The sequence below is a fragment of the Nematolebias whitei genome, chromosome 17, assembly GCF_014905685.2.
Source record: "Nematolebias whitei isolate Nwh7 chromosome 17, NemWhi1, whole genome shotgun sequence".
NCBI lineage: Eukaryota > Metazoa > Chordata > Actinopteri > Cyprinodontiformes > Rivulidae > Nematolebias > Nematolebias whitei.
The window spans coordinates 37950273-37975588 of record NC_056514.1 but is presented as its reverse complement, the minus strand read 5'-3'; the positions used below and the strand labels follow the sequence as shown (position 1 = coordinate 37975588).

Below are 25316 nucleotides of genomic sequence, written 5' to 3'. Positions count from 1 at the left end.
ACAGTGGATATATTGGTAAATAGATGTTAGAAGTACAGCTGCCAGGAAAAAGACAAAGAGGAGATATATGGATGCAGTTAGAGAGGACATGGAAGTAGTTGGGGTGTGGACAGAGTGAGACGGAGGACGACTCAATGTGGTGACACCTGAAGAGACCATCAAAGTCCATGCTCGATAATCCAGGTTTAAAATCCAACAATGTTCAGTCAGGTCATCTGGACAGTTTCTTTTTTTTGTGCTGAGACATTTCACCCTCCCGTTGAAGTCTTCTGAAGAGGGAAACACCAAAAAAAAAGGAGGAAGAAGAAGAATCAGATTTTGAGTTGCTCTTTTTAATACAGCAAATTGATCGTTTTAACCCAATTTAGCGTTAAAAAACTAACCAACCCCTTCTTCGTTCAAACTTCCCAGGGTTTGCTTGGTCCAAAGTCGACTCAGCCTTTTCAAGCCAGCAGTTTTCAGTGTGTGTGCTGCAGCAACCCCACGTGAGGACGGTGAAGACCACTATTTAATTTAAAAAGCTCAACTTGATTTTCTGTGGCGTCGAGCGTCTCGCACATCAGATCACTGCGCTGTCGCCACGGTCGGAGTCTGGGACTCCTTCGGAACCTGATCGGCCCCGTCCCGACTCGCACGCTGTCAGCTCTGCCACTTTCCTGTTCTTTGTGTTTTGGTGGAGTTTTTGCGGGGCCTGTTTGGGGAGGGAGGGGCGGGGAGCTGCCGCAGTATTGATTTTGGGCTTGGCTTCCAAACGAAGCCACAGCGAAGCGGCTCGGGGATCCGCCCACGGCTCTGCTCGCCCTGCCAGCAGAGGAACGGACATCTCTCTGAGCCTTTCAGACTTTTATTTTGAAACGTTGTCCTGCTTTTGTTTTAATTCTCGTTCATGTTTCATGGGCGTCTGCTCGACGGCTCCTCGGTGGCGTTAATATAATGCTGCGCGTGCCCTTGTGTCTCATCTTTTCTCTGTTTCCCATCGTCCTCCTCCTCTTCCTCTAAAATCTGTACCGAAGCCAAACAGCAGAGCTCATCTGACACCACCAGTCCCAGCTCCCACCACGCCTCGATCCAGACTCAGTTTACAGCCGTTTAATCTGATTTATCTTCTGAAGATGCTTTGGCAAATTATTTTATACTCGTCTTCCGTTGAGAATATGTGTATAAACGGAAAAATAAATAAATAAAAGCTACAAGTTTTTCTGCAGACCCTCACTGCTGCTGCTGCCATGTGAACAAACGCTCCCAAACTGGTGGAGAACTTTATTTCAGCAGATTTTGTGTTTTTATTGATTTATTGTTTGTTCTGTTGTAATCTGAGTCTTTGTGAGATTGGTAGTCTGCTGCTGCAGTCGCTGCTCCTTTTGTTCATCCTGTGTGCGTTTCCAAGTTTTTAATTGATGGTGATTAAATTAAAATGTGTGAAATTTACCAATCAGTATCAAAATGGACTAAAACTTTGCACCGGGAGGCTCCGGTATAGTTAAATATGCATGTGCAGGTTGTTCCGTTTGTACATGTTGGCACTCGAACACCCCCGCAGAATTTACCTGCGTCTTGCAGCAGACTGTCTTCACCCCCCCCCCCCCCCCCCCCCCCCGCAGCTTCTCAGCTACGTTTTCCTGAAGTAAATCTGCTCCGTCTCACGGGTCTTACAGGCTGGATGAAGACAAGCAAACTGAAGTTCTCTGTAGAGTAAATCCTGCAGGGAGTAAAAAGAAGACGATCACACCGAGCGAGCTGACGTCCTGACACAAGTTCAGTGTTTTGAAACAACCGGAGCGTTTCAGGACAGTTTAAATCAGATTATAAGGATGAGGTCAGGCAGGAATCCCCATGGACACAGATTAACAGATTAAACTGGACAATAAAACACATATTGACAGGTTAATCTGGACTCAATAAAACACAAATTAACATAATAAACTAGACTCAGTAAAACACTGTTTAACAGATTAAACTGGACTCAATAAAAACACAGATTAACAGATTAAACTGGACTCAATAAAACACAGATTAAACTGGACAATAAAACACAAATTAACAGATTAAACTGGACTCAATAAAACACAGATTAAACTGGACAATAAAACACAAATTAACAGATTAAACTGGACTCAATAAAACACAGTTTAACAGATTAAACTGGACTCAATAAAACCAGATTAACAGATTAAACTGGACTCAATAAAACACAAATTAACAGATTAAACTGGACTCAATAAAACACAGTTTCACAGATTAAACTGGACAATAAAACACAGATTAACAGATTAAACTGGACTCAATAAAACACAGATTAACATATTAAAATGTACTCAATAAAACACAGTTTAACGGATTAAACTGGACTCAATAAAACACAGATTAAACTGGACAGTAAAACCCAGATTAACAGATTAAACTGGACTCAATAAAACACAGATTAAACTGGAACGACTCTGAAGATGCCAAGAAAAAAGCAGTCGATATTTTGAGTCCACATTTTGACCCACAGGCTGTTTAAGAAGAGCTAACACATCCAAGCTGCTGCCTGAGGCTCTTTGTGGTCACCTTGGTAACCACACACCTGTCTTTCTCTCTCCCTGACTGCCAAGATAAAGACAGGCAGACAGAAAGCCTGAAAAGTAAGCCTCAAACAAACAGTCACTGTGCCAAAACTACAACAAAAACTACTAACTAAAAAAGCTAAAGTGAGGCTAACGGTTAAAAGTAGAAGACATCTAGCTAGAAGTTAAAAGCAACAAAAGAATAAATAAAAGCTAAAAGTAGCAAAATAGCTAAACAATATCTTACCTGTTGGAGATAGTTCTTTAGATAGAGAAGTAAGTTTTTTCGGCTGCTCCCCTCAGGGGTCGCCACAGTGGGTGAACTCACATGAAAGATTTGGCAATTTGTTTTACGCCAGAAGCTCTTCCTGACACAATCTGGGCTCAAACTTGCAACCTCAGGATTATGCAAACTTCACAATCTTGCAACCTCATTGTGAGGCACCAGCTCTAACCACTTCACCACCGTGCCGTCTCTTTTCTGATTCTGAGTGTAATTTAAGTGTTTTCTCTGCCTCTCTACACTTTATTTAAGATTTGCATTAAAAAAAAACAACCAACCTCCAAGATAAATCCAGTTATTTCTCCCACTGACCCCAGTCAGCCTTACAGATGTGCGTTGGTTGGATGTGAGCGTCGGCCTTGCCACGCCCGGCTGTAATGTTACCGTGCACTGATGTTGGGAGCGTCGCTGCAGGAAGAGAGGAGTTTAAACCACAGCAGAAGTGTCTCTAACAGCTGCGTGTCTATAAGCTGATATCTTCAGTTGCTTTTCTTACAGTGGGTTAAATACATCAGAGTGTGTTGGTTTCAATGGCAGGAAGTCAGAAGTGTGGCTAATCCATCACACTTTGAACTCTAATATTTAACATCTGTTTTAAGCACTGATCCAACACAGAACACATTTATCTTCAAACAAGTCCTAAACGTTGACACTATGACAGTTTACTCTTTGATGTCTACTTTGTCTTTTTTATTAGTTTCTCGTGTCGTGGAGCAAAAAGGGGGAATTGGAAATACACTCTGTCCATCCGTGCACGTTGTGAGCATGACAACTAAGAGAGATACAGACGTCCATTTTGGTGTGTGGCTGCAGATAGGCATAGTTTTGTTTTAGCAAGTTTAGTTTCCTCAAATGATTGGGGTGGCTAAAAATAAAATCTATGGTGGCCAAGACCACCACTGGCCACCCCCTGGGTCCCCGACTGTGCCTGGCGGTGTATAAAATGTCTCCCTCCATTTGCCAGGATCCTTCGCTCTGTGCTGCATGGGACAAGCAAAAACAACAACAAAAAAAACTTTACTCAAAAACTACAAATATTCACAATTCAAATCACAAACGGGACATCGGCCTGTTGTTTCAAAGCTGAAACATCTCCGGTGTACATCACATGTTTAAAATATTAATCACCTGACCAAGTCCAGATTGCTGCTGCAGAGGATGAAAATATGGACTCAAAAAGACTTGCGTTGTAAAATGACGTCTTATTCTAACCCAGCTACTGTAGTCCCTCGCTACTTCGCGGTTCGTTTATCGTGGACTCGCTCTATCGTGGTTTTTCAAAATAAGATTGGACATGACACATGGCTGATTGATGGATGAGCCGCACAAATTTTTATTTAAAATAAACAATTTTTAATTATTTAGCACCTGCTGCACATTTGTGCAGCCCACACTGCAGGATACACTTCCTGCTGCAGCTGATCAGCTGTTCGCCGTGCAGAGCAGAGAAGTGGGCGTGGCCATGAGCGCTTGCAGGTGGCTGAGAGCAGCGGAGGCAGGGAGCTGAAATCATGATGTTCTGTGCTCTTTTAGAGCGTTTAGAGTTTAGAAACATTAGAATATTGCAAGAGTGTGGGAAGGGTTTTAAATGCTTTATTATCTATATATACACATATATATAAATACTAAAATAACCTACTACTTACTACTTGTACTACTATTCCTACTTTGTGGTTTTTCACGTATTGCGGGGCTTCAGCGTATGGATCCCCCACAATAAACGAGGGACTACTCTGTACTGACTCTAGTGGTTTACAGTTGAGAAAATGTCACTGCTCAGCTGATTTTTTTTATTATTTCTTTTTCCTGACAAACTGACAAAACTTCAAGCTGACTTTTCTAAACAAGTCCACAAACAACGATTGTTGAAGTGCACGTGCTTTAGTTCCAACTGTATAAAGAAGCAAACAAGACAATATGGCTTAAAAGCTGCTTCAGGCTCAGCAGGAGGCGAGGAGATGGAGAAAAGGCTTTGGTTACCACGGTAACTGATTCAGTGAACAGGGATGCTGGAGTCAGTTATGTGTTTCTGATATTTAAAAAAAACTGAATTCCCTTAATAGTTTACTATTATCTTTATTGAATTACACATAAAGTTGTTTTTTTTAAATAACTTGACTTCTTCTAATGCACGTTGTTTTTGCTCTTGTGTTCGTCCCAGGGTACATCCCCAGCTACCTCGAAAAGGATGAGCCATGTGTGGTGTGTGGCGACAAGGCCACTGGGTACCACTACCGCTGCATTACCTGTGAGGGCTGCAAGGTACGCTCGTGCACTAACATGCACTACCCCGCACAGAATCTGACGGGAAGCCTGAGCTGAGGTCTTCTGTGTGTCTGTTCATGCAACATGTTTATTTGTAAACAGAGCTCAAGGGTTTATGCTTAATGACGCATTATGTATTTGACTGAGTCATAACCAAATCATTTGAATTGGTACGTACGGAATATCCATCTGATAAATGAGAATTTAATTTGTCTCACTGCCAAAGAGAAATTATTTAACCTGATTTTATGCCTAATCCCATTTCACCCCTCACTTCTGTTGTTTCTGTTTAGCCCCGTAGCTCTTTTGTTTCCTCAGTCACGGGTATGACTAATGTTGCATGTTTTTCAGATCAAATAATTAAATTCAGCCTGACAAACTGTAGTTTTAAGAGATATTCCTAATACAACAGATACCAAAATTTGTAACCAAACACATTTATCCATCATTAATAAAAGTGATCAATGTCAAACATGCTAACTAGCATGTGGCTAACATTACCCATGTTTAATGGATCCCCTTCACTGAAAGATGTTCATACCAAACATTTCTTCATTTTGCTGCCAAATGATGCCTACAGTAGTCCCTCATTTATCGTGGGTGTTAGGGACCCCCCGATAAGTGAAAAACCGAAACGTAGTATTTTTTTTTCATTTAGCCTTTATTTATACAGGCAGTGACATTGAGCCACGAGAACTCGTTTTCAAGAGAGACCTGTTTAGGGAGCACATGGGGGTTAAGGGCCTTGCTCATGGGCTCGGAGTGGGGCGAATGAGGGTGGAGGCAGGTGTGAGTGCTTCATCTACCCCACCCACATTTTTGATGATGTCGGTACCAGGGCTTGAACCAGCGAGCTTCCGATCACAGGCCCACCTTCTCTAACCTCTGCGCCACCACTCCCCTATTATTATTATTATTAGTAGTATTAGTTTATTTTAGTATTTACTGTAGTAGTAGTAAGTATTGGTTTATTTTAGTATTTATATATTAAGGCTTTAGAAACCCTTCCCACACTCTTGCAATGTTCTAAACTCTTAAACCTACATCATTTTAACAACGTACGTACAGTACTTTATATGTAGTTACTAAATTTTACTTAATAGCTCTGCTGAACAGCAGCGGCTCGGTTCTGGTCCAATTCGGTTCTATTTCAACTCGTTTCTTTTCTGCAGACTATCTTGCAACCATGAAGCCCACAAATCAGTCCTCTAAACTCTTAAACCTAATCATTTTAACAAGATACTTATATGTAGCTACTAAATTTTACTTACCAGCTCTGCTGAACAACAGCAGCTCGATTCCGTCCGACCCGATAGATGAAAAAAGTCCCGGTGCAGCTTGTGTGCATGCTGCTGGTCCAGGAAGGACACGTCGCGCGCAGGGTTGCCCAGGATTTAGTCCGCCACCTCTGGCCCAGTCCAGACCAGCACCACTCGATCAGAAACAGGCTGATCCCTGCAGCTCCCAGGATCCGGGTCACACCGAGTCCAGATCAGCTGCAGCCCAGCTACTCAGCAGTGAAGATACAACTTGAAGGACGAGTTCAGCTTCAGAATTATTTGAGTTCTGTGAGCTTGTCCTGACAGAACTTCTGACTTTGCTGCAAAACTTTTTCCCTCCATTTGCAGCAAGCAGCGGCTGGAAGCAGTGTTGACTTCTGGGAAGTGAACTCATGGCTTCTGGGTAACGTAGTTCTTTAGATTAGCAAAACTGTGAAGGCTTAATGAAATAAAACTACAAAATGGTAATGCATTATATATATAAATATATATATATATATATATATATTATTTTTATTTTTTATTATTATTTTTTTTTTAAATATCATGTACAGTACTGTACGTCCACAAACCGCGATAGAGCGAGTCCGTGAAAGTCGAACCGTGAAGTAGCGAGGGACTACTGTAGCGTGTGGACTAGAGATCATAACAAATGAGGGATGAATATTATAACCTGTTGCTTATATTTACTAAATGAAAGAACGGTCACCAACTGAGTACATGTCGACTTCTTGAATTCGTTCCTTCCTGTACAGGAACATTTCTAGAAAACACTCAGAACCAACGAGCAGAGGAACACCTGGAAGTAGAACTGCCGTTGATCTTATGTCTGCCGTGTGTTCTTGTGATAACCTGCTGTTTTTAGAAACCTTCTTACAAAACGTCTAAAAGTTTGTAACAGATTGTTCAAGGGTTGTCACTTTTTTACACGTCCATCAACAGGCGGACGTGTTATCGTATAGTCTCCGTACGTGCGTCCGTAAACTTTCAAAGGTCACAAATCAAGGTCAAAGTTAAAACAAGGCCCATGCTATAGTTTGCTGTGTAACAGTTTGTCGACGGGCGTATAATGTGCCGTACGCTGTACTCTTGTTGGACGTTAAAACGCCTTTGTTTACTGCAGCCGTGCAACGGGCATCACTTCCTCTTAGCTGTTGGTCACAGCTTTTAAATTCTGATTAATAATGGATTCTCTGTTTTTGGGTCATTGTGAAACATACCAGCCTGAAGGAGAACAGGAGTCTCTTGTTAGAATCACAGCTCACCAAGCTTCCTGCATCATTTATCATCTATAAACAGCTTTGCTTGAACTTTTAAAAGTACTGAATCAAATGTGTTTCTTATCAGTTTAATCAGAGAGGCCACTTTTAAGTTACAAATATGGGAACGGTTCATTTTTAGGGGCATTTGGCAGCATTGATCCTTCTTGTCTTTATTAAATGCAACATAATATGTTGGATTTGACATTTTCATTTCTGCTTGTCCCCTTCTGCTCCTTCATCACTTTGACGTCTGCCTCTGCAGTTTTCCCCGGTCGCCGTCAGCACGTCGCAGACTGTCACCGTGCCTGAAGCGTCCATTCATCTCCTTCTGCTTTTCATTCTGCCTGCAGGGTTTCTTTCGTAGGACCATTCAGAAGAACCTCCACCCCAGCTACTCCTGCAAGTACGATGGCTGCTGCATCATCGACAAGATCACACGCAACCAGTGTCAGCTGTGCCGCTTCAAGAAGTGCATCGCCGTGGGCATGGCGATGGACTGTGAGCGTCGTCTCTGATTATCCCTGAAAATCACACAGAAGCTGCCGTTTGTATTTTTCACTCCGCTCGTTTCCCTTCTCCTCCCAGTGGTGTTGGACGACTCGAAGCGGGTGGCTAAACGGCGCCTGATCGAGGAGAACAGGGAGAAGCGCAAAAAGGAGGAGATCGTAAAATCCCTCCAGACCCGTCCAGAACCCACTGGGGCCGAGTGGGACCTGATCCGCCATGTGACGGAGGCCCACCGGCACACCAACGCTCAGGGCTCGCAGTGGAAACAGAAACGTAAATTCCTGGTAAGAAAACGTGGCAGAAAAAAAAAATGTGTGTATTTTTAAAATAAATTGTTTTATTGGTTTTTCTGTGCCCGAAGGAGAGGATTTCAATAGTCAGGAATAAATTCATTATGTGTGACATTTGGTAAAAGATTCTGTTCATAACACAAAAAGGAAAAAGTCCTCAAGTCTCTTATGTCATTCATACCCATCTACTCACTACAGACTCATGTTCGGGCTGCTGTTTAATTCACCGTATTATTTTACATTATTAGTGTTTAGCGTATATCTTAGATCCTTATATACTGTTTCTTTTTATACTTTGTTTCTGGGTGTAACTGAGCCTGAGTGCATAATTTCGTTCCACCTCGTGTACCACATGTGATGCGAATGACAATAAAGAACCTTGAAGTCAGGATTAAAGCTAAAACATGAGCTGTTATACATCGTACAGTTCTTCTTGTTGTTCGATAATGTGGTTTTGGGAACACAGAATCTTTCTCCCTGCAGTAATGTGCCTAACAGAGTTTTACTCTACACCACTCTATTCCATCCATCCATCCATCCATCCATCCATCTATCCATCCATTATCTTCCGCTTTTTCCAAAGTCAGGTCTCGGGGGCAGCAGCTTGAGCAGGGAAGTCCAGACATCTTGTTCCACAGCCGCCTCTTCCAGCTCTTCTGGGAGGAACCCAAGGCGTTCCCAGACCAACCGAGAGATGTAGTCTCTCCAGTGTGTCCTGGGTCTTCCCTGGGGTCTCCTCCTAGTTGGACATGCCCGAAGCACCTCCCTTGGGAGGCGCCTAGGGGGCATCCTTACCAGATGCCCGAACCACCTCAACTGGCGCCTCTTGATGTGGAGGAGCAGCGGTTCTACTCCGAGTCTCTCCTGATAACTGAACTTCTCACCCTGTCTCTAAGGGAGAGTCCAGCTACCCTGCAGAGGAAACTCATTTCAACCTCCTGTATCCACGATCTCATTCTTTTAGTCACTACCCAGAGCTCATGACCATAGGTGAGGGTAGGAACGTAGACCGATCAGTAAACGGAGAGCTTTGTCTTACAGCTCAGCTCCCTGTTCACCACAACGGACAGCACAGAGTCCACAATACTGTAGATGCTGCACCAATCCGTCTGTCAGTCTCACGCTCCATTCTTCCCTCACTCGTAAACTAAACCCCGAGATACTTGAACTCCTCCACTTGAGGCAGAACCTCACCCTCGACCCGTAGAGAGCAATCCACCTTTTTCTAACTGAGGACCACGGCCTCAGATCTGGAGGTGCTGATTCTTATCCCAGCCGCTTCACACTCGGCTGCGAACCGCTCCAGTGAGAGCTGAAGATCACGGCACGATGACGGCAACAGGACCACATCATCTGCAAAGAGCAGAGATGAATCCTGAAACCGAACCAGCATACCTCCCCCCCTGGCTGCATCAGTAAATTCTGTCTATAAAAGTTATGAACTGTACACACTATATTTCCACCATGATAATTACTCTGAATATTACATTTTGTTTATGTGGGAATGAACACAGAATCCTTCTTTACTAAAAATGTCTTCCTAATTAGAATTTTTCCCCTAACATAATGATATTGCACTCTAGAATCTTTTCCCAACAGAAATATTTATCTGACAGAATATATACCCTCACAGTACTTTTTACCAAAAATACTTTTTTCCTCACAGGAATCCTTCATAACAGAATCTTTCTTTCACAAGAATTGTTTCCCAACTGAATCTTTCCACCAGTTGTATTACAGTAGTCCCTGACCCTTCGTGGGTGGTTACGTTTCAGATACCCCCACGATAGGTGAAAATCCATAAAGTAGGGACGTTATATTTATTTTAGTATTTATATATTTTAAGGTTTTATAAAACCTTCCTACACTCTTGCAATGTTCTTAATGTTCTAAACTTTCTAAACGCTCTGAAAGAGAGCAGACAGACTGATGCTACGGTTACTGAGTCAACCAGGACATTTCTGCGGACTGGTCATCGGGAGCACCGGGACATTTCCCGGCTCGGTTCGGGTCGCGCTTGATTATTTTAAATAAACAATCTATGCTGCTCACTGTGGTATCCGCCACACTCAAGCTCCTACAGCAGCGACGGGGAAAGACAGGCCCCGCCCCCTCCAGTCTCCCTTCAAGACTGTCTGCCACAGCAGAGCAGAGACACACAACAGGCCGTGTTGCCAAGTCCACTTGTTATAAGCGACTTTGGGCTTGTTTTTTCCTAAAGTCGCTTGCAAATCTTGTGAGTTGCGTTTTTTTTTTGGGCTTGTTTTTGAACGTGAAGTTGTTTATTTGGGCTTGACTTTCTTTCCGAGTGAAACTAGTTGATTATCTCCCAGCTCCACACAATAAAGCAAAAGACGAGTGGTCGTAGGTAGTTTGTCTCTTCCACGCCTCCGTTTCCTGTTTGTCGCTCCCACCCGAGTTGACCAGGCGACCTGAGGCGCAACAAACACTCATACTGTGGCCGACCACTAGGGGGCTCCACTCACACGCAGATATCAGGATGTTTTGTTTTTGAAAATATGTAGAAAAATAAGTCACTCCCAAAAGCATTTTTTGTTAATGTGGGGACTGAATCTTTCCCTTACAAAATGTTTTCCATGGGGATTTTTACCATATAAAAAAAATACACACTCTGGAATCTTTCCCAAAAGGAATCCTTCCTTGACAGAATTGTTTTCCTCGCTGGAATGGTTTTTGAACCGAAACATTTTACACACTGGAATTCTTGCTTACCGTAATTTTTAGCATGTAAGTTGCAGTTTTTTGCATAATTCACATGCGTATTTATGGATTATTTTTTTTTCCCATGTGTGCAAATCAAATTTTGGCTGAGATATGACCGTTTTTATTCATTCTGACTGAAAAAAAAAAACTTGAACAGTATCATTTTCAGCCACTTGATGGCAGCAGAGTAGTAGTAACAGTAGGGCATGCCGTTGTATCATGTAATAGGTAAAAGTGACTATAATGACAAATTCAAACAATTTCAAGACAAAAACAACTGGACTTTATTTACTATATTTTATACTTTATTGTTTTTGTCTTGAACTTTTTTGAATTTACCATGTCCTGGATTATTGAGAATCTTCACCAGCTATTAATGACACAATCGGCTTGCCATAGTCCTCCCACCTTCGTTCTGCTCGCTGCTTGGAGCAACCGCCAAATCAGCTGCACTGCCCCGGAGAAATGCGGCTAATTTGACCATTAAAGTGCATTTCTTAAGTAAAAGTTCAACTGAGACACACCTAATAATTTTGAGCAAACAAATAATTGTGTTAATCTTGTTAAGTTGTTGTTAAAGTCCTCCTGTGCACGCTCCCGTGGCTGCCATTTGGCAGCCCATCGATTTTTTTTTTGCACAACACCAGCCCACAATTCCAAGTTTGTCCCACATTTTCAGGTTGTCAGCAGTGACGCATAATAGATGCGACATATACGGCGAAGCGACACATTTATGGATTTTTCCACGTTTTTGGACATATTTGGACTGGTGTGATGGGTACGGCGGAAAGTACTGTAACCTTTTATTTTTCTTGAAACACAGTTTTTCTCCTCTCAAGAATCTTTCCCTAACAGAATGATTCCACTACGGGAATTACTCCCTAAACTAAAGTAGTTAACTAAGTTGAATTAAGAGTCCAAAACTTCACGTTGTTAAACTGCATTCCTCAGACGCAGCATCCAGTCGATGTTATCAGTCACAAATATGTAAAAACAAATCAATCACACAGAGGAAGTCTTCAGCACTTTGTGTTGGTTGTGCATGCTCGTACACGCCGTTCGCTTCGTTTCCCCCTCAGCTTTTGAGACCATGCGAAGCATAAATCCTCCCCGCTGAGCTGCAGCTCCCACAAATCTCCCTTTTTGGATGGGTCCTAAACTTGTGAACTTTGAGATGTTGGTCTCAGCAGCTCATCAGGATCTCAGTCGTTTTCAAACTTTGCAATTAGAAACAGAAACAAGTGGGATCGGCTGCACGGCCGACATCTGGATCGAGTTGAACGCAGCTGTTCGGTCAAAACGTCTGCTTTTTAAGCCTCGTACCTGCAGCTTTACTCTCATGAGGAGATCTTATCGTGTTGTGCAGCTCATTGTACTTTACGTTGGGTTTTAGTTTCTGTCATGCATATAAAAAGAAATAAAAACAACCTGAAGGTCAGACGTCTGTGTGTTATTGGGGAAAATGTCACTGGTGAATTCTTCTGGAATAAATCTGAGCTTGAATGCTGAAAATCTCTGTATCTGGCAAAGCAGTTTCACTTTCAGTCACAATATTTAAAGAATATCCAGAACAAAAGCAAACGTTCCTGAACTGAAGATAAACAGTGGAGGTCAGGTTCTACGGGTCGACGTTGCATCAATTATCAATTCCCAAAGTTTACCAAGATTCAGCGGAAGTCTATCTTCTGTGTTCGTTTAGAAAAATTAAAGAACCCTGGTCTGACTGGGTGGTCTGTGGAAGTACTGAAGCTCAGGAGGCGAAGTGGTCTTTTTGGAGTTGGGATTAACTTTATTAGAAAATTCCTCACATAGCTGAGCTCCATTAGCGTCGAGACATTTTTTGTAATTGGCTGAAAATTGAAAGAAACACACACAAGTCGGTGATAGTTTCACAACCTTTGCTCATAAATGTCACCGTCGTGGAGCCAAACTGAGATGTCATCCACTCAGAACGTAATGTCTTTAGTTTTTCTTTTTTTTTTTTTTTTACAATAATGGTTATTTTTCTTACATTTGAATAGTTGATACACCCCAAATTAACACAACTTAGGTCCTGAAATTAAAGAAAAACTTAACATGAAGTGTTTTTTTGTGGCGTTCGGTCACCATGTGATAACTTTTATAAGTCTCCTTTAATTCTTAGTTATAAAACCCCTTTTTATTAAAAAAAAACCATCCCTTATTAAGAGTTTTGATTAGAGAAATTGCCTTTGAGACCATTTGAATGGAAGCAGCGGCTCCTTCAATCAGATTGTAAGCATTTCAGATCATCCCTGATGCATCCTTATATCTCTATGCCGACGACACAGTCGTTTATTGTCGAGCTAGAACAGTTGCTAAAGTTTTACAGTCTGCATTCAGCATCATCCAGACTGACTTGTTTCATCTCAAGCCGGTGCTAAATGCTGATAAAACCAAAGGGATGTTGTTTTCAAACAGGAAGTCTGTCCCAGCAGTCCTTCCTATCTCATCTACAAATGGTGTCCCTATTGAGTTTGTCGATTCTTACAAATACTTGGGAGTCTTGGTCGATGCACATCTCTCTTTAAGTCGCACATTAAAAATAAAGAAGCTGAAATTAAAACTGGTTCCCTTTCGGTCAGTGCACTCGGTACAACACATGAGTATGGGGATTGCGCCCTCGCGAGACTAACCTGAAGAAGTTTTTTCAACACGTCTATCAAGGCAAATGAGACTGCTGCATACCCAGGAGGCTCCGCCCTCCTGGGTTATAAACATGCAGCGTGCTCTCATTGCCCTAATCTTTTTGCACTTCACCTCGCTTTAACCTGACCACAGGTCCCTTGTTTGCGGTTTAACTGTCCGATTAGAGGGGAGCTTGCTCCCTGCCCAGGGTGTAGCTACAAGGTTTGATCTTCTTGCTGCTCGTTTAGCTGCTAACTTGCAGCATCTGCTTATCTTCTTGTAGCTGCTACTTTCCGTCCCTCCACTGACTACGGTGACATTATCTACATGAACGCTCCTACAAGCACCCTGCAGATGTTAGCTGCTGTCTATCACGGTGCACTAAGATTCATAACTGGCTGTAACTACCGTACCCATCACTGCACCCTGTATTCACTGGTTAACTGGTCACCATTGGCTTCATGCAGACTCTCTCACTGGTACATTTTCATCTTTAAATTCTTGGTCTGCTGCCTTCATACATCTCCTCCTACATGTCACTTCATGAGTGCAGCTACAGCGTGCGCTCTCAGGACATCATTACCTGCAACGTCCCCTCAGTGTGGTCTGAATTTAGCAGAAGCGCCTTCTTTTACTCCGCTCCTTGTGACCTGGAACATCTTGCAAAAAGATCTGAAGCTCTCAACCTTGACCTCTAAGGGATTTTAAACAATTGTTGAGTTCAATGCAAAAATCAGTGCAGACATGTTCCTGTTTTTAGTATTTTACATCGATTCATAATGTAGCTGGGTTTTTGTTTGTTTGTTTGTTTGTTTGTTTGTTTTATATCACTACCTTTATTTACTTTTTATTTTATATGCAAGGGGCCGAGATGGAGTAGAGGTAGGGCAGCTGACCTGGGACCTGACAGTCCCAGGCTCGAACCTCAGCCTGAGCAAGACACCCAATCCCTAATTGCTCCCCGGGCACTTACATAGCTGCCCAAATGCAGAGAACTAATTTCGCCATTGTATGGGAACATGCAGTGATAACAACTCATAGCACCTATCAGTATTATTTTATGGCTGTTTATTGTTGTGTGTACCTCATCTGTGTTTTTTGTTTAAATCAGGTCTCTCTTGTAAACGAGTCCTCGTGACTCAATGAAACTAACCTATAGAAATAAAGGTTGAATGAATTTCATCTGAAAATTTAGTCAAAATAAATTGTACTGATTTGCACAAACGGGTCAAATGGACCCTGAATACTGCCTCTAATTCAATAGTTTAATTGTTGATCATTGCAGAAATTAAGCTGCTTAGAACATTTGCACAACAAAATCTATTCCCAAGGTTGGTGTGTAATTTGCAAACGTGAGGTTTTCTTTACAGCGACGTTACATTTTATCAGAATAAAGAGCCTCTGCCAATTGTAGCCTGAAAAAAAAAAAAACATTAAATAATTAAAAATATGAGTTTGAGGTTGTATTTGTCTGGCCTGTAATCCATTGTGGAGGCGCATCCAACAGTCGTGAACCTCGGCTCCTCAGCAGCTATTTTCTCAACAGTAGGATGATAAATGGCGCTGACCTTCATTAATAAAAGCTGTGCTTAGTTTTGGCTCCCGTACAGCAAGAGTTGCATCCATCACCGTCATCGCTGCAATATTTAAATTTTCCACAATCGCTCACACAGTGGAGGATTGTCTCAGTTTGCACTGATTTAGGTAATCCACCTCTGAGTCTTATGATTGATGACTTACTGTATGAGGATCTTTTTTTTTTTATGCTGTTGTCTTATCCACCCATGGCTGGAGCTCAGCTCGAGTAAATGATGATGGCTTTGACGCATGCTTTTTTTCACTCAAGTGTGGAATAATATTATTCATAGTCGCCCGTCAACTCGCACAACTCTATAAATCTGTAGTTTGACCTGGGTTCGTTCTCCACGACCTGCAGGACCGATCTGAGCGTGGCTCCTTCGGTGATCGCAGCAGACGAGCACAAAGCTGGAGGCCAGATATTCATGGCGCTGCTAATATGTTTTTTATTTTGCTGCTGCTCTGTTTGTCCTCGTCATGCTGTCCTGCTCCCTCACTGGGTCTATGTTTGAGCGGCACTCTTTACGCGCCCTTTATTTTTGTCCCCCGTCGCTGAGAGAAGACGTGCCCTCCGTTTGTTCGGTGCATCTTGTGAGCTTCATAACTTGGACAATCAGGCAGGTTACGACTTCCAACTTTGTATCAGTGTTTCCCTTCCATTATACAAGCAGGGCACCCCTAACCCTAACCAACAGAACCGAGCGCCCTTCCTACTGACCTCCCCCCACCAACAGTGCTAAGCTAGCGGCGCACAATACAGGCATGTCAGCTAAAAAGCTAGGTAGCGCTCCAATTCCCTCATGTTGAGCCGTCTCCCAAGCGAGATGAGCGTGCAGGTAAAGTAGGGCAAACACTGTATATGTACTGGCCACCCCATGCTTTTTAGTTTCTATATACTTCTTAAAAGTATAGTTTCCCTTAATGACTGGGGTGACCAAAGATTAATCTATGGTGGGCTTGGCCACAATTAGCCCCCCTCTGTCGCCTGTGTTTCTCCAGGTGCTCCAGTTTCCTCCCACAGACCAAAAACATGCATTGATTGGCTGATTGGTAACTAAATTGTCCCTAGGTGAGAGTGAGAGAGTGAATGGTTGTTTGAAGAGCCGACGTGGCTCTTTTTCAGGTCTGACATTTACTAACATGATGATAACATACAACACAACATGTGAAGTGAAAACGCCTTTAAGCTTATTATAAATATTTTTACTTTCAACGCTGAAACGAAAGGTGATTGACCTTAATAAAGAGTAAAAACCAGTGAAAGCAAAACTAGGAAGAATTTGAAGGAATGTGGAGTTGATAACCTGCAGATGAAATCAGGTCTCTCTTGTAAATGAGCCCTCGAAGCTCAATGGGATTCACCTGTCGGAATAAAGGTTGAATGAAAATGGAAACTGTTTGATGTAATCAGAATAAGCTTTATTATCATTGCACTGAAGTACAGCAAGATTATATTCCGTACAGTTGTCTGAAAGATGGGCGGAGTGCACATGGCTGCAGCTCCTAGGAGCGTGGCCCCTTATTCTTTACATAGAAAAGGGGAAAGGCCATGAGGAAAGGATAGTGGTATAACAAAAAAGATCCCTTCACACCTTAAGACATCAAAAAACTCTACTAGCAGCACATTTATAAACACGTTACTTGTGCATTTGACGACAAGACGGTGACATTTATCCAGGAAGCACTTCCAGATAGCGCCATAGTCCTGATAAGATGTTGGTGTCAACCGGTACAGTTCTGATAAGTGTTCGCAGAAGTTCTCGGGGGTGGGGGGTTGTGTGGGGGATGGACGGAGCAGAGCCTTCTTAGTTAACACATATCCCAGGAGAAATTTAATAAGTCGACCTGCTTCGAGGCCCAACGGGGGAGTCCGATTCCGATAATCCACAATTGTTAATTTTTTCAGGCAGACTGTTATTTCTCGTCAGCCTTGAGTTCTGCTGGTACTTTCGATCCAAAATGGCCAGATGTGTGGGCTTTCCACTGGTCCGTGCTTATAGCTTCCTCCAAGGTCGACCCCAACATGCTGGCGAGTTCCAAAGCCGCAAGTGGCCTACGATTCTCATAAATCGCTTCCATCTTATGGTAGAGCTCGTAAATCAGCTGAGTCTGAGAGCTCGAAGCACGAACTGATCCTTCGCATAAGGTCGGCAGTTTTGCCGTGGCCGAAGCTGCTGTCGCCGTCTTCCTTAATAGCCGATAACATAGGTATCCAACGGTGCCAAAAAGCAGAAACCCTGTTAGCATAAATCCAATGGTCTTCGGCGTCCTCCTCAGACAATACAGAAAGGCGCAACGTATCCATGACGTCCCCTGCCTCGTGCGTCTCAGCGGGGCATGAGGGTTCTCCAAGACCCTGGTTAAAAAATTTTTATCAATTGCGTTGAAAGTCCAGCTGACCAGATCCATGACAGTAATTTACGATTCAGAAGATGTGTAAATAGAAGCTCCGATACAAAAGACAGAGAGAAGAAAAAGCATCCGTCTTTCTCGAGAGCGAGCGAGCAAGGGAAAAAAGTGAAGAAGCTTCATTTTTATATCACAAAGTTACGAGTGAATGTGGAAGAAACTGGACAGACTTAAAGATTATAAAACGAAGGAAGGTGATTTAAACATTTAGGGTTGTCCTCTTCGTTTCGTCTTGTTTTGTCTGATTTGATTCACCACGCTGCTCTAATCAGCGTCTGTCTTTTCCCTTGCAGCCGGACAAAATCGGCCAGTCTCCGGTCGCTCCTACGTCAGACGGAGACAAGGTGGACCTGGAGGCCTTCAGCGAATTCACCAAGATCATCACCCCGGCCATCACTCGCGTCGTCGACTTTGCCAAAAAACTGCCCATGTTCTCTGAGGTGAGATTAAAATCAACTGAACGCTGTAAAACCGTCAGATCTGACCTCTAACACATTCTGGCTGCTTTGGATCCTCGAGTGCGTTCAGCTCTCAAACAAACCCGGGAGCTTCCTTTGGTGCTTTCCGTGAAGACGGCTCATCTCGGCTGCTCGTAATGAGGCTGCGTGTGATCGGAGAGTTATCTGGGTGGCTGAGTTATGGTCCTTGGGGACCGCCGCAGTCGACGAGCAGGAGTTTGCAGCAACATGAATCATCGGAGAGGAAAAAGTTGCGAACGTAATCCACTGAAGTGTTCAGGGAGATAAATCGAAGTGCCACTTTTTCAATCAGCAGATGTAAAATTAAAATTATTGTGAATATATTTATGAAGCATTCGCTCTGTTGTGATCCATTTTTTTCTTCCGTACGTTTTTTGGCGCGATTCTCGTCCCACAGTGTTCAAGCTATTTTAACAAATCATAAATCAGCTCTTTCAGGACAATCCTGCGATGACTTTTGTTCTTGGTGCAACTTTAGCTTTTTGAAATATTTAGTCTTTTCTGACATTTTTCTCCTCATAGAAAATGAATTGAGCTCATTTTACCTCCTTCAAATCTTTATGTCAGTTTACAGCCTTTTACTGCTCCTTTCACGTTTTGTTCTGCTTCAGCTTCTTTCAGCTTCCTTCTGCAAATTTTACATTTTTTCAGTTATTTTCAGCTACCTTTAGCTGTTTTTCCGCTGTTTTGTGCTCCGTTCAGATTTTTTCTGCCAACTACAACTTTTTTTGCTTCTTCGAACTTCTTTCTGCTAATTTCAGCTTGTTGTGCTCCTTTCTGCTTTTTCTACTATTTCAGCTACTACTATATAGCTGTTTTTATGGCAATTTAAGCTTTTTCAGCTAATTCCACATTTTTTGCTCTTAGTTAAACCTTTTTACTCTAATTCAACAAAATTTTGCTCGTTCCACTTCCATCTTGTAATTTCAGCTTCTTTCAGCTTTTTTAGCTACTTTACAGCTGTTTTTTTTTCTCATTTCAGCTTTTTTCAGATAATTTCTACTTTTTTTGTGCTAATTTCTACCTCTTTCAGTCTAATTGGGCTAACATGTTCTCTCTACTGTCTTCTGCTAATCTAAGCTTGTTTTATCTTTTCAGCTACTTTTTTAGAAATATTTTAGCTAATTTCAGCTGTTTTCAGATAAATTCAAGTTTTCTTTGTAATTCCTGCAAGTTTTAGCCTAATTAACTTCTTCCTGCTAATTTCAGCTTGTTGTGCTCCTTTCAGCTTTTTTCAGCTAGTTTCAACTTTTTCTACTATTTCAGCTACTATTTAGCTGTTTTATGTTAATTGTAGCTTTTTCAGTTAATTCCACTTTTTTTTTTTTTTTTTTTTTAGCTCATTTCAGCTCTTTTCACATCCTTATCATAGGTTAAGCTTCTTTCTGCCTTTTTGGCTACTTTTTAGAAGTTTTGTGCTAATTTTAGCTTTTTTTAACTGATATCCTAATTTTTTTTTTTTTTATTTTTTTTTTTTTTTTGCTCATGTCTGCTTATTTAAAACTAATTAATCTAAAATGTGTTTTTTCAGATTTTTTCTGCTAATTTAGGCTTGTTCTTTCATTTCAGCTACATTTCACCATGTTATTTTAGCTAGTCTTAGCTGTTTTTCAGCAAGTTCTTCTGCAGTAAGCATTCACATTGCTATTGTGTTAATATTTACATGTTACTTATGTAACGTCATTAATAGCTTTTAGATAAATATTCAGCTTAGATGAGGAGACACTTAATCACCTTTGTGATGTCTTATATTCCCAGTATATTACTTATTACTGTTTTTCTTTTACAATTTATACTTTTGTTGTTACTGGAACCCTGTGTACAAAATTCCATTACATTACATGTACCACATATGATGAGAATGACAGTAAAGAACCTTGACTTGACTTGATATATGAGATAACACTATAAAATGAGCCGTTTTTAATCTGATGAAAGATTAGAGAACCTGTTTAGCTTACATGAGATCTCTTCATGCTGCTGCACCCTTCGGCTGATAAAAGAAATAAAGCCAGCGCGCTCATTTAGCCACTAAACCTGAGTCTGTTGCTGTTGATGCAGCTGCAGATGAATTATAAGAGTTTAGTTTAGTGAAACAAATTAACGCCAGTTAATCTGTTCGGCCATCGGGAGCGAGGAGAGGAGTTTAAATCAAGGTTGGATTAATTCAGCTCACACTTTCTGCACATTTATTAAAAAGGGTTTTAACAGAGAGAGTCTGATATTCATGGAAATCAGGAGGGTTAGAAATAATCTGTGCTCATTAGAGGAAACAAATGTGTTTTTTTTTCTGCAGTTAATCTGTTTTCCTCCTTATCTTTCTCTTCTACACATCTGTCTTCCTGACATTTTACCGTTCGGTTTCTTGTTCTTTGTTAAACTCTTTGGTAATGTGGGCTGGTTACTGGTTTAAGGCCTACTACAGTGTCAAAACCACTAAAAATATATTTGCACCATTCAATTTGTCTAAATCAGGGGTGCCCAAAACGTCGATCGCAAAGGTACTATGGGTAGACGGCATGGCATTAAAAGAGTAGACGTCAGCCGATCATCCATCTATATAATTTGTCACTTGATTGACAGGCAGGGCAGCCAGTCTGAGGCCCCGTTTACACGACGTGAAACATTCGGCCGTTCATTTACAGACGACAGCCCTCAAGGTTTCTGAGTCCACGTCTCAGAGTGGAGATTTTTGGGGGAACCCCCCACAGAGGTGTGAAATGCTCCAATTGTGAAGTTGCACATGCACACTACAGGCGGCTGCAGTCCAAAGTTTTTCTGCACTAACAACAGTTATAATAAACAACAACAGTTATAATAAATAACAACTGTTATAATAAATAACAACAACAGTTATAATAAATATAACAACAGTTATAATAAATAACAGCAGTTTTAATAAATGACAACTGTTATAATAAATAACAACAACAGTTATAATAAATATAACAACAGTTATATTAAATAACAACAGTTATAATAAATAACAGTTATAATAAATATAACAACAGTTATAATAAATGACAATTGTTATAATACATTTAACAACAATTATAATAAATAATAACAGTTATAATAAATAACAATTATAATAAATAACAACAGTTATAATAAACGGCAGAGTGTTTTTGTGCTTCTCACCCTTTTTCAGCATGAAGGAGCAAAACTAATAAAATCCAGGCCCCAAAGAGACGTAACTGTCATGCAGATGCTGCATGAACAATGAATGCGGCTGAGTCCAGCATCAGGGTTGCCAGATAAATTTAAAATGTTTTATTTACCCCTCCTTTTCTGTGCACATGTTCAACAAACACAACACACACCTCATCTTAGAATATCTTTACTCAGCACATGTGACAGTTTAGGTCAAAATACTGTCATTTTAAAACCACAGTACTATAGTTCATAATTTCTTATCTGGCAACCCGACTGACATGAAAATTACAGCGTTTTTTGTGTAAACCCACTCATTTTTTGTTTATTACCAATAAACATTGAAAAACTACCAATGTATCCAGAGGTTGTTCTTGTGTGAACGGGGCCTTACAGTATAGCAGGTAGATCACTTTGACGTGGTCATTTTAAAAGGATCTCACAGGATGAAAGAGTGTGGGCACCCCTGCTCTAATGCTTCAAAAGGAGGAAACAAAGAGATGGCTTTTTTTCTTTCTCTTCTTTGTGATTGGACTCGTTGCTCTGAGCTGTCACACAGATGTGCGCTGTAGCCAATGAAAAACTTCCCCAAAATTTCATCTCATAAAATAGTCATGATCAGTTTGTTGTGTTTTTGTCCCCCCCCCTCACGGAGTGAAGAGCTGGATTTGGAACTGTCCTCAGTCTGTCCATCCGTCCATGTTGTGAACTTGACAACTTGAAATTTAAGTGAATTCCTCATTTCTATTTTGGTGTGTGACTGCGTGCAGGCGTAAGAAAGGTCTAAAACTGGGTTGCCACTTCAGAATCCAAGATGGCTACCTCCATATAAATGTAAACCGCCCACCCCAATCTTTTGAAGAGACTATAACTTTTAGTTTTTATTTTGCTCAAAAGTATAGTTTCCTCAAATGATTGGGGAAGCTGAAGATTACTCTACGGTGGCCACCAATGGCCACCCCCCGGCTCCGTCACTGCGCCTGGTAGTGGATACTTTTCTCCCTCCCCTCGCCGGGATCCGTCACTCTGCGCTGCCTCGGACAAGCAAGAAATAAACCTCTGTTCTTCTCCACAGCATAACTCGCTTCATCAAAAACATTTACTGTAGGTTTACTGGTTCAATTCCAGTCCAGAAAAACATACCTCGAAATCTACAAACATTCGGTCTCTGAGGTGTAAAATTTGTATTCCATTTTGAAATAAAAGAAAATCTTGGTTTTAAATGTTTGTTTTAATACATCGGAGCTGCTCGAAGTTATGCCGTCAGAATCTCATACCGGCACACGCCAGTTTTATCTCCATGATTAAAGCCTGAATAAATGGAAGAAACTCAAAATGAGTGTTTTTTATGTCTTTGCACAAAACAAGAGGCTGGTAGATTCTCTCTCCTTTTATTTAGAAACACAAGTCTCAGTGAACATGTATTATGGATGACTCCTCTTCTTGTACTGGTTACGTTGGACAACAGGTGACCCCGAGCAGCACGAGTTAGCTAAAGATCAAGGCTGCCGTTTTCAGAATGAGCTGAAGTTTCCTGAGAAAAACACAAACGTTTGTTTTTGTCCCTCAGCTGCCTTGTGAAGACCAGATCATCCTGTTAAAGGGCTGCTGCATGGAGATCATGTCGCTGCGAGCGGCCATCCGCTACGACCCCGAGAGCGAGACGCTGACGCTGAGCGGCGAGATGGCAGTGAAGCGCGAGCAGCTGAAGAACGGAGGGCTGGGCGTGGTGTCGGACGCCATCTTTGATTTGGGCAAAAGCTTGGCGCAGTTCAACCTGGACGATACAGAAGTGGCGCTGCTGCAGGCCGTGCTTCTCATGAGCTCTGGTAAATTAAAAAAAAAACTTTTTTTTTCATCATTTTCTAAAACGTGAACTTAATTTTTGTTTTTGTCTTGTAAATGTTATAATTCCAGGACTCTCCTTATCAATACTTCATGAATGACACTAGGCCTATCGCGATAAACAATAAATCAATTAATCGCACGGCAAATTAAAATTATCGACCTCATTTTCATTTATCGGCGTTATCGTTTCTTCGTGTCTCTCTCTTTCTACTGAAGACACTGGATGACAAAAAGCTCAAATCCTTTGCTCTTCAATTCAATTCAATTCAGTTTATTTATATAGCACCAAGTCACAACAGAAGTCTTCACTGACCCCTCCCTTTCTTTCTTAAAAATATATTTTAATCATCCAAAATCATGTTTTTGGATCATTAAAAGCAGCTAAGCTGAGAAGCTAAGCTACGAGCTAAGCTAATAGGTCGACCTCAGGGAAAAAAAACCTCCGTCTTGTTTAAGCTCCAAAATTCACGGTTGAAACTCGTGCCTTCGTGTAAAAAGTTGTAGAGCTTGTTTACTGATTTTTTATTAAAAGCTTTGTGTGAAAAATGCTATGCTAAAGAGCTCAAACCACACAGAGCGTCCGCCATTTTGAGAACCGAAGAGAGACAGCCCATGTCATGTCAATGGGCCTCCCTTACATTTTTCTTAAAGAGACACGCTGCTCGCTCCCTCACTATCCATCCTTCAGTTCAAACAGTCTTATACTGCCATCTGATGGTCAAAAAAGGTACTACCCACAAAACAAATTAACAAACATTTCTTCTTAAATTTGACAATATTTACTAATTATTGTCAAATGTCGAACAATATTATCGTTTATCGCAATAATTTCTGAGACAATCGCCCAGCAAAATTTGTTATCGTGACAGGCCTAAATAAAACCTCCATATATGTTGAATTTGTCAAAAAATATTATTCACAGGCTTGGTTCCCCTGACTCAAAACACCAGCTCCAGGTATGGCCCAAGTAACTCTGTCATAGCTGGAACAAAAGTTTTTTTTCTTTGCCCGGTCTCACCACAGCGTGGTGTCAGTGGTTTCTCATAAAAACTGAGTGCCACCTTAATATGGGCAGAATCACATAGCTCACAACTTCTGCAACATTATTTTCTATCCAAGGCAAACACAGCCATGCTGAGGCGAGGCTGCCTTTTCTTCCACCACTCGGAGCCCGAGAATCAGGTCCGTTTGGTCTCGCTCCGTCCGAATTCTGTCGTCAGCCAGAAAACATCTGCACATCCTCATAGGCCGTGGTGTCAGTTTACGTGTTGCCATTAAAATTGATCATTTATATATATTTTCTTAACAAATATGAACGCTTTACCAAAGTAAAGTCAGCTCCTCTGGATGGTTTCTTCTTGTTGAAACGTTTCGTCTTTTATCCACAAGACTTCTTCAGTCTGAGGAGCTGCAATAATCTTATAAATAGCTCCTCCTCATAGTGGATCAACCAGTTTGATGGTGACATCCAGAACTAGCTGTTCACATGATAAAGGAGGACCATCAGAATATCATTACGATCATTAGTGCCCCTTATGGCTGCTTGCTATTCACAGAGGGCTGAATGATACTAGCAATAACAGTAAGGGGGGACAGTTGGACACGGAGGCTCCGCCCCTGTTTAATGATGGATGGGTTGTCTTCACAAAGATGGCCTCCTTCATTCCTCTCTCAAACCAACATTCCTCTCTATGAACGCTGCGGTTGGGAACTTTTGGAAATGGTGGATTTACTTCTTGTGAAAAAGACGCTCTCGGGATTGACGTCGCTCTCCGGCCAATCATCGTCCTGCAGTCTGCTGACGTCAGATCTTCAACTCACTTGGAACCTTGACCCAGTAGGTCCGAACAGTGTTTCCCCTAGATCAATTCCCTTGGAGGGGCGCTCATTGTATCTTATTTTGATGGGGGAGATGAGGACGGAACGGAGTCACTTTTGTGTTGTCCGCCCACTAGCTTAGTGCTACGTTGCTGCTGGTTTGTATCAACGTCAGGGGGAGGGGGGCGGAGTCACATCTGTGTTGCCTGCCCTCTAGCTTAGCGCTAC

General features: G+C 41.7%; 1 protein-coding gene across 1 annotated transcript in view; it reads left to right on the top strand.

Moving 5' to 3' along the window:
* Positions 1-25316, top strand: part of thrab (thyroid hormone receptor alpha b) — a 103877-nt gene that overhangs the window by 75438 nt on the left and 3123 nt on the right. Inside the window, exons 4-8 of the mRNA XM_037691596.1 lie at positions 4991-5091; positions 7987-8134; positions 8222-8427; positions 18084-18230; positions 22993-23251. Of these exons, the coding sequence (XP_037547524.1) occupies positions 4991-5091; positions 7987-8134; positions 8222-8427; positions 18084-18230; positions 22993-23251 (861 nt within the window). The remainder of the gene's footprint in view (positions 1-4990; positions 5092-7986; positions 8135-8221; positions 8428-18083; positions 18231-22992; positions 23252-25316) is intronic.